The sequence below is a fragment of the Myiozetetes cayanensis genome, unplaced genomic scaffold, assembly GCF_022539395.1.
Source record: "Myiozetetes cayanensis isolate MyiCay16 unplaced genomic scaffold, myiCay2020 scf28, whole genome shotgun sequence".
Lineage (NCBI taxonomy): Eukaryota > Metazoa > Chordata > Aves > Passeriformes > Tyrannidae > Myiozetetes > Myiozetetes cayanensis.
In genome coordinates this window covers 7,166,721-7,176,320 of record NW_026087499.1, presented here as the reverse complement: position 1 = coordinate 7,176,320, position 9,600 = coordinate 7,166,721, and the positions used below count along the sequence as shown (strand labels likewise).

Sequence of the window (9,600 nt, the reverse complement as noted above, 5' to 3'; positions counted from 1 at the left end):
AATTACACACACAGAAAGGGAGAAAATAGCCTTATTGAATTTATTCTTTTCAGTTGCTGTCCCAGTGTGCTGCCTCTAACACCAGGGAGTTAAAAAATTCCTATAGAAATGGCCCGAATTGTTCCCAGCCCTGTAAGAAGTGTGCAAACAGCAGGCAAAAAGTCACAGCTGATGGGAAAGGGAGAGTGAAAGCTCCAATCAAAGAATAATCCACAGGCATGTAAAGCAATTAGAAACATTAGTTAATGGCTCGTTCCTGGGGCTGCTTGTGCCGAAACGGCGGGGTTTGTTGGCGTTGCAGTGAGTCAAACCTGAGAAACTTCTCTCAGTGGTAGGATATTTATGGGGACACGGAGTCCTCACTCAACCACTGGGCATTTTGCCACCTCCCTCTTCCCAGTAACATTCCAACACCAACAACCCCACAGATGATTTTTTAAAACACTGCTCTGGCCGACACTGATTTCTCACACCTGAGCAGGTGCACCTCGAATTTTGGGTTGTGCCAACCCAGCCATTGGCTCCCTCGGTCATCACCAGCTTCCTTGGCTGTGGTTTGAATTAGGTGATTTCTGCACACTGAGCCAAAGCCAAAAGCCACAGGGCTGGTCGTATTTAGTCCAAAGGATTGATCCCTGCTTCCCAGGAGCAGTGACAGGGATTGTGTGGGAAAACCTTCACTGCCAACGGAGCGAGTGCATCCCAGGAGGTTTGTGCTGCCTCCACCGCTCGCTCTTCTCCAGTCTCCGCTTCCTGGCCAGACTGGGCTCCGTTATGTTATTTCTTCAGCCCCATCTGTCCTGTTTTTTCCTTTTTTCCCCAGTTTCTACGCTATTGATTGTTCCGGTGGCTCTGCCAGCGCATCTCCCGGTGTCTCGAAGCAGCTGGTGCTGGCAGTGACCCAAGGTTTGAATGCCACCGGTTGGACCCTTTTCCTTGCACCCTTGGGATCACTGGGGCACGAGACAGGGATTTTCGGATGCATCCCAGGGCGTTAGACACCATCTCCTCCCCAGACTGCTGCTTTCCCATCCCGGGAGCCAAGAGCATCCCTGGGGCTGGAAGCAGCTTCGCCTCAGGCGGCCAGAGGGTGCTGGGGAGGCTCTGGGCTACGCGGGTGCTTTGCAGTGGGGTCAGAGCCATCCCTCTTTATTTTTTTTCTAGCCAAACCAGGCAGCAGTGGGCAAAACTCCCCAAGGAATGTAGAAATTGGGGGGTGAAAAGGTTCTGAGCGCCAGGGCAGGGGGTGGCGAGCGAGCGACCACGTGTGTACGTGTCTGGGTTAGAAATCGCTGCTCCGCCGGGCGCGCTGGAGGAGAGGGGGGAAAGGGAGAGAGAAAATCAGCCGCAGCCGCGTTTTCCAAAAAGCCGGAGCCAGCGCTCCTGCTCGCCGTCGCTTCCAAGAAACGGAGAGAACCGGGGAGGAAAATTGCGGTGATTCATCGCGGGCAGATCGGAGGCAGGAAATGGGAGTTCGCTGCCTGCCCCGTGCCCGGCGTGGGCTCCGTGGGCTCGGGCTCGCCGGGGCCTGGCTGGCGGCGAGGGCCTGACGCCCACGGGCCGAGCATCCCTACGCCGCGGCGGGAGCTGCCGGAGGAGCCACCGGCGAAGGGAAAACAACCAGCGAAGGCCGGGACCCGCAGCACCGGCAATTTTTCACCTGCGTTTCTCCGGAGCCACCCGAGCGAGAGCTGCCCGTGAGCCGGGATGGGGGCCCGGCGGGATGGGGGTCCCTGGGGATGCTCGGTGTCCGCTGTCACTCACACCCTCACGCGAGCCCCAAATTTTGGGGTCGGCATCCCTCCCTCGGGGCCCCCCAGGTGGGCCGGGGGCTCCACTGAGGAACGAAGCGTGGGAACAGCGGGGCGGGGCTTGGGGGCTGCCCGTCCGCCGATTGGCTGGGGGAGGGGGGGAGACCCCCCAAATTGCGCCGGAACGAGAAGGGGCCAACCTGAGCTTGTAACGGGGATGGCGGCGCCGGAGGGACCCCCCACACCTCATGAGGCCGCACCTGGTGCAGCCGGACCCTCCTTTCCCATGTGTTTGCCCCCAGGCGGCTGCGGCTCCGTGACACGAGTTGCGCCGGTCTCAGCCCGGCCGAGGGAGCACAGACCCCCTTGGGGTGTCTGGAGAGGGGCCTGGCGAGTCCCTTGGTGGGTGCTCTGACCGAGAAAGCACCCCCAAAGCTGCTGCCCCCCATCGCTGGTGTTTTGGGGATCACCCCTGAAGGACAGCCACGCGGGGTCGGAATGCATGGACAGCAGGGACGGGGATGGAGCGCTGGGAGAAGGGGAAGGATGGGGTGGGAGCCTTAAAAATCTTGCTGCAGTTTGGGATGGGGGGCTGCACGTGCACCTCGCTTGGGGTGCAGACTGTGTGCTCGGGATGCAGGGATCTCTTGGGGTTGATTGGGGGTGGGATGTGGGGACTGCATCCATCACATTTAGGGTTGGGAGCTGGGGCTCCTCACAATCCCCTCGGGGTCAGGACGCAGGGACTGCCTGCATCCTGCTTGGAGTGGGGATATGGGACCCTCGCGTGGAACTCAGGGGCAGGACACGGGGACACTCACACTGCACTTGGGATCAGGACACTGGGACTGTGGTGTCTGGGATTGGGGTCAGGCTGTGGGGAGCCTCGCATGGCACCTGGGGTCACAGAGGGACAGGTCACAGGGGGCTGGGACACGGGGACCCTCGTGCTGGGTCTGGGATGCAGGATCCTCATTTTGGGATTGCGGTCGGGACTTTGGGACCCTTTTATTTGGGCCGGTCTGGAAGAACCCCTGCGATGGGGACAGGACCTGGGGACATCTGCATTGGCGTCAGGGCTTGGGGAGCTCCGTGCAGGGACGGGGAACGGGGGACACTGGGGGCAGGTTGTGTCTGTCCCCTCCCTCCTCACAGGGACAGTGACCAGGGGCCACATCCAGGCTCCCACCGAGCGCTCCAGCACCACCAGCCCGGGGGACCCCCGAATAATTCAGATGTGGCACAGGAGCTGCTTAACCCCATCCTGATCCAGCCTTCACCCCCAAAACCCCACTGCCATGAAGAAGAAGCTGTCCAACGGGCGGGGGTCGGACCCTGCGGCCCCCCAGCAGCGAGCCCGGGGTGTCACCAAGCCAGCCGAGGTGACTTGACTTACCCATGGGGGGGACACCCCCGCGTCCCCTAGGTGGGGTTTGTGTGCAGCTGCATCCCTCTGATCCCCCAAAACACCGTCTCAGGGTGGGCTGGTTGCCTTGGGGGGCAGCAATTGCAGCATCGGGGGGGGTTGTTGCTGACACGGGTGGGTTTTGCCCCCCCAGTACGTGGGATCCTTCGTGGTGGAGGAGCTGGACCTGCAGCAGCAGGTGGGGCGGCTGGAGGAGCAGCTGCGGGGGCTCAAGGTGGGGCATCTGCCACTGCTCCCCCTCCCCGGGAAACGGGGGGACCCTGAATCACGGGGGGGACCCCCGGATGCCACAGCCCGGCCCCCCTAGTGCCACATGTCCCCCGGGCAGGACTGTCCCAGGAGGAGGTTGGTGGTGCTGAGGTTCAGTTTGCAAGGGTTTGAAGGTCTACGGAGCTGATGGGGAGGTAGGGCTGATGGGGAGGGGGGTCAGGGTGCTGGGGAGGGTCAGGGGTGCTGGGGAGGGGGTCAGGGGTGATGAGGAGGGGGTCAGGGCTGATGGGGAGGGTTGTCAGTCATGGGTGCTGGGGAGTGGTCAGGGGTGCTGGGGAGGCAGTCATGGGTGCTGGGGAGGGGGGTCAGAGTTACTGGGTGGGGGTGAGTGGTGCTGGGGAGGGGGGTCAGGAGTGCTGGGGAGGGAAGTTAGGGGTGTTTGGGAGGAATAGGGTCAGGTGTGTTGGGGAGAGGCCACTGTGGGGTGGGTCATGTATACTGGGGGCTCAGAGATGCTGGAAGTGGAGGTCAGGGGTGCTAGGGGTGGTCAGGGGTGCTGGGAAGGGGGGTCAGGGGTGCTAGGGAGGTGGTCAGGGGTGCTGGGAGGGGATCAGGGTGCTGGAAGGGGATCAGGGGTGCTGGGGGTTGTCAGGTGTGCTGGAAGGGGGGTCAGGGGTGCTGGGGAGGTGCTGGGTGCTGCTGGAAAGGTGCCCGGGGGAGGCTGCACCTCTCTGAGCTTTTCGCTCATGACCCTGCTTTGCGTCTGTAATTTGGGTTGTAACCCTCTGGGCGAACTGGGGTGACCCTGGGGGGATCCCCCAGGGGTGCTGAGCCCCCCTGACCCCCCCTGGTCCCCCAGACCCTGCTGATGGCCCACGCTCTCCGCCGGATCCTGTACAGCACGTGCTGCCTCGCTGACCGCCAGTTCGCCTTCGTGGCCCGCAACCCCCACAGTCCCCCCAGCACCCTCTTCTGCCACCTCTTCGTGGGGCTCCCGGGAGAGGTGGTGGCCCAAACCCTTCCCCCATCCCCCTGAACCCACCACAATTATCAGTGTTCGTACGATTTGCACGCAGCGTCTTTCGCCTCCCCCCAGGTCCAGACCCTGCACCTCCTGCTCTGCCGCTGCTTCCAGCTCTGCCACCTCCTGGCTCACCCCGAGGAGCAGGAGCAGGGGGAGCCCCCGGGGCCGGGGGTGCTGCGGGAGCCCCTCAACCCCGACGAGGTGTCCCGCAACGTCAACGCCCTGGTGTCTTTCCGCCGCCTGCCCGCGCCCGCCGGCCTGGGCGCTCTGGGCACAGGGGTAGGTGCCCACCAGCCCTTCCCGAGGGGCTGCTCTGCAGGGGCTCTCCCCACACCTGCGGTGTTTTCTCACTCGTGCTTTTGCACAGCACCGTTTTCCTTCGCACGGCGTTTCATTGACTCTTCTGGGTCGGCAAGGACCCCCCCGGGACCAGCCCAGCCCAGCTCCCGGCCCCGCAGAGAACCCCCCGTCACCAACTAGCGGGTTTTTACGCGGCGTTTTCTGGCGTGTCCCCTTTGCGGGGCTGTTTGAGTGCAGCCCTTCACGCCTCCCTTTCCTGCGCGGATTTTGGAGGGCACATTTTCGCCCGGTGCTTTCGGCGGGGCCCACCCTGCACAGCCCGTCCTCACCTCGCACAGTCTACTTTGAATGGTTTTTCCTTGACAGCCTTTTCCTGCCTGGAATTTGGCATCTGGGGGTTGTTTGCACAGCAGCGTTGGGTTCTTTTTTTGCACAGCAATTTTTTTTTCACATCAGTTTTGCAGGGCGTTTTTCCCCCGCTGTTTTCGCACTGCACTTTTTTTTTTTTTTTTCCACTGGATCTTTCTGTATAACTTTTTTTACACGGAATTATTTCGTATAACTTTTTTACATGGCTTTTTGTGTGTGTGTGTGGTGATTTGCATGGCTGTCTTGATGTGGCATTTCTTGTAAAGAAAGTGGGATTTTTTCACATCCCTTTTTGTGCTGCGTTTTTTTTTTTTGCACAGTATCCTTTGCAGTGTGGTTTGCACGGCATCTTTTGCGTGACTTTTTTTCGCCTGGCATCTTTTCCCTGGTGATTTTTGGTGGCATTTTTCCAAGGTGTTTTGCACATCATGGTTTGCACATCACTTTTTTGCACTTTTTTTTTGCACGGTATTTTTTGCAGGGTGCTTTTTGCGTGTCATTTCTCACTGCATTTTCCCCAATACCTTTCACATGGCTTTTTGGTTTTTTGCACACCCTTTTTTTGCATGGTGTTCTGCACAGCATTTTCGGTGTCACGTCTTTGATGGCTCATCTTTGCTGTTGCATTTTTTGGTGTTGCAATTTTTGCACAGCATTTTTCTGCGTGGTATTTTCCATAACTTTTTTTGGTGTTGCGTTTTTTTACACAGCGTTTTCCTGCATGGCGTTTTTCACTTTTGGCGTTTTTGGCGTTGCAGTTTTTCCACTGCATTTTTCCCCTCAGTATTTTTTTCTGCATGGTGTCTTGGTGGCACATTTTTTGGTGTTGCTTTTTTTTTTTTTTTTGATGTTGCATTTTTGGTGACACATTTTTGATGCAGCATTTTTTTTGTGTTGCACCTCCGGTATCTCATTTTTGTTGTCGCGTCTCTGTCGAGTTTTTTGGTGTCACTTTTTTTTTTTTGGCGTTGTGTTTTTGGTTTTTTGTTTTGTTTTGTTTTGTTTTGTTTTGTTTTGTTTTTTTGAGTTGCACCTTTTGGTATCACATTCTCGGCGTAGCTTTTTTGGTGTAGCATCTTCGTCTCATTTTTGGTGTCACATTTTGGTGTCGCGTTTTCGGTGTTGCCTTTTTGGTGCTGTGTGGGGTTTTTTTTTGGCGTTGCGTCTTTTGGTGTCACATTCTTGGTGTAGCTTTTTTTGGCGCAGCACCTTTATCTCGTTTTTGGTGTCGCCTTTTTTGTGCCCGGTGTTTTCACACGCCATTCCCCACAGGCAGAACCCCCAACCCCCTCTCACAGCCGCTCCATCCTCTCCCCAGGACCGGCGGTCGGAGGCAGAGGGCAGAGCCGGCTCCTGGCGCCCGGGGAACCCCTACTGCTCGCCGGTTCTGGTGCGCAAGAAAGCCATCCGCAGCAAAGTGCTGCGCTCGGGGGCCTACCGGGACTGCGGGGCCGAGGGGCAGCTCCACCAGCCCCCCCGCGACGCCGGTGAGTGCCACGGGGGACACGGGGGGACACACACGGCCCCACGGTGTCGGGGGGCTCTGGGGGCAAAGGGGGGATTAACGGGCTCCCGCAGGATGGGAGAGCAAAGGCGCTCGGAGCTTGGCCCTCCTGCCCGAGAACGAGAGCGTCCTGGCAGAGAGCGTGTGGGCCTTCGCCGGCATCGCCAGGTGAGCTCGCGTGGGCCACCCCTCGCCCACCTTGCGGCCCCCCACGCCCCGTGCCCACCCCGCCGCCTCGTCCCCAGGGACGCGGGGGTCGCGCTGCTGCGGCGGGACGCGCCCGGAGCCTTCCTGCTGCGCCCCGAGCCCGGGCTGCCCAAGCGCTGGTGCCTGTGGGTGCGGGCGCCCTGCGGCGTGGTGCCCTACGGCCTCCTCCGCACGCACCAGGGCAGGTTCTGCGTGGAGGTGAGCCGGGGGCTGCGCGGGGACCGCGGGTCGGGGGGGTCGGGTGCACGAGTGGGTTCGCTGAGGGGCTGCAGCAGCGCAGGGTTACACCTGGGTAAGTGCATGGGATGTGTCTGGGGGGGGTGCACTGGGGTAAAAGTGCATTTGCTGCGTCCGTGCAGGGCTGCACTGGTGCTTTGATGCATGGATGGAGTGGGTAAGGGCATTTGGTGCCCCTGTGCATGGATGCACCGATGTGTACAAACACCTGCTGTGCCTGTGCATGGATTCATCAGCGTGTTGGCTAAAAGTGCACTTTGTGCCTTTGTGCACTGATGCACCGGGCTGTGAGTGCACTGGGTGTGTCTGTGCGTGGATGCACTGGTGCCTTGGTGCAGGGATGTTCTGGTGTGAACAAGCACTGGATGCATTAGTGCACGGGTGCCCTGGTGTGTCGGTGCACTTGTGCATGGAGGCACTGGCACATCGGGACATGGGTACAGTGACACGCTGGGACATGGATGCGCTGGTGTGTCCGTGCATTTGACATGCCGTGCAGGTGCAGTTGGTCCCTCTGTCCATGAAGAACTGGTGCCTTGGTGCGGGGATGCACGTGGGTGTAAGGGTGTCAGTGCTCAGGGGTTACCTGTGTGGGGTGCTCGGGGGTGTCAGGGCCTGGGCACGTTGATTTGTGGGTGCACTGGGGCACAGGTACACCTGTGCACGGCACTCAGGCACCCACAGGTGTGGGTGTGTCATTGCTCCCACACTTCGGCGTGTAAAAACATCCGATTCGTGGGTGCTCAAGCACATCTGTGCGTGGGTACCTGGTGCAGAGGTGCAGGGGTGTGTTTGACTCACAGCCCTACAGGCCTTTGATCTGGGGGTGCATCAGTGCACAGGGGCAGCTGTGAGTGCACACAGGGGCACGGTACCCCAGTGCAGCAGCACACGGGGGCAGGGGGGCGGGGGGTGCACGGCTCTCTTTGACTCATGTGCCCAGGGTGTGGGTGCCCGGGGTCTGTGGGTACCTGTCTGTGTTAGTGTGTGGGTGTGCTCGTCCACGGGTACATAGGTGTTTGGTGTGGGGTACGTTCAGTCCAGGGGTGCGGAGCCGCGTGGGCACACGGGCTCGTGGGCATCCCTGCACGGCCCTCACGGAGGGCTCCCCTCTCCCCTCCCGCCCCGGTGCCGACTGCAGCACTCCAACGCCGAGTTCGCCAGCGTGGCCGCCCTCCTGGCCCACTACTCGGGGGCTCCGGGGAGCTGCTTCTGCCGCCTGGCCCCCGGCCACCGCAACCCCGGCTACGAGGAGCGGGACCCCGGCGGCGGGGCCGGCGCCTGCGGGGGGGAGTCGGCCTGGACCCCCTCTGCCCCCATCGGGGTGCAGCACGAGCGGGGGTAGGCCCGGATCCCCCTCCCCGTGCACGGCTGCCCCCCACCCCCGAGCTTTAACTGGCTGCCATCTGCCTTATCCATCCATCCCTGCCTCCCGCGGGCTGCGCGCGCTGTCCGGCAATAAACGGCTCTTGTGCATCCGGAGCGGGCTCTGCGGGCTCCTCACACTCGCCCCGCCGTGTGACCACCCGTGTGCCCACCCGTGTGCCCACCCGTGTGCCCACCCGTGTGCCCACACGCCGTCCTTCCTGCCCGCGCACCCTCGCGAGCTGCACCCGTGCACTCGCAGCCCCTGCACACTCGCGTGATTCACCCACGCGCTTGCACGACTGCACCGGGTGTTTGTGCTCCTGCTGTCACACCCCGTGTGCTGTGCCCTTGCACTCCCACACGCGTGCGAGCTCGGCGCCTCGTGCCCGTGCAGCCCCACGCGCGGCTGCGGCCGTGCACTCACACACACGCGTGGTGGCACACGCAGGAGATCGCCCTCGCGGGGGCCACACCCGTGCGCTGGGACAGCCGGGGACCGGCGCCAACACACGCTCAGGGCCCCCTGCTCCTGGTTCCCACACGCGTGTGCCCCCGTGCACCGCATCGTGCACGCGTGTCCTCGTGCCCTCCCCTTGCACACGCGGGCACGCACCCTCATATCCCCCCAGGCGTGCGTGTGCCCCCGACCTCCCGCACCCCTCGGGACCCTCAGCCCACGGGACCCCCTCCGGGTCCCCTGCGCTCCCTCGGCCCCGCCCGGCACCGGCACGGTCACCTCGTGTTTTCCCTCGCTCAGCCCCCCCTCGGCTCGTCCCTGTTCCCAGAAGTTGCCCCAGGGTTTCCTGCCCTCGGGTTTCCCCCCAGTCTCCCCTCAGGGTTTCCCCTCACGGATCCCCTCAGGTTCCCCCCGACCTGCCCTAGTCCCCTCTCAGGTTTGTTGCCAGTCCCCCCTTTCCTTCCCCAGGTCTTTCCCTCCATACTCTCCCTTCTCCCCCATCCCCCCCGGCTCGGGGGTCCTTCTTCCCCTGCGTGTCCCCAGCGAGGGGTGAGCGCTCCCACCCACCGAGGGGAGCAGCCCCCGGGTTTGGGGTGCCCCCACCTGTGTCCCCCATGCCGGCCGAGTAAGCGCCGGGGAGCACCCCGGGTGTGTGGAGTGACCCGGGAGTGGGGGACTGACCCCACCGCGAGGGGCTGGGTGTGTGGGAATGATCGACGCGGGGTCGGGGGCTAATGGGGGGGGGTG

General features: G+C 61.8%; 1 protein-coding gene across 1 annotated transcript; it reads left to right on the top strand.

Moving 5' to 3' along the window:
* Positions 1–1,108: 1,108 nt before the first annotated feature.
* On the top strand, positions 1,109–8,489 carry SH2D5 (SH2 domain containing 5). The gene is given in 11 exon segments (XM_050322694.1): positions 1,109–1,697; positions 2,907–3,133; positions 3,311–3,391; positions 3,506–3,550; positions 3,552–3,581; positions 4,247–4,390; positions 4,484–4,690; positions 6,399–6,567; positions 6,659–6,752; positions 6,830–6,989; positions 8,170–8,489. Coding segments are annotated over 10 exon segments (1,218 nt in total). The 5' UTR covers positions 1,109–1,697; positions 2,907–3,049; the 3' UTR covers positions 8,374–8,489.
* The last annotated feature ends 1,111 nt before the right edge of the window (positions 8,490–9,600 follow it).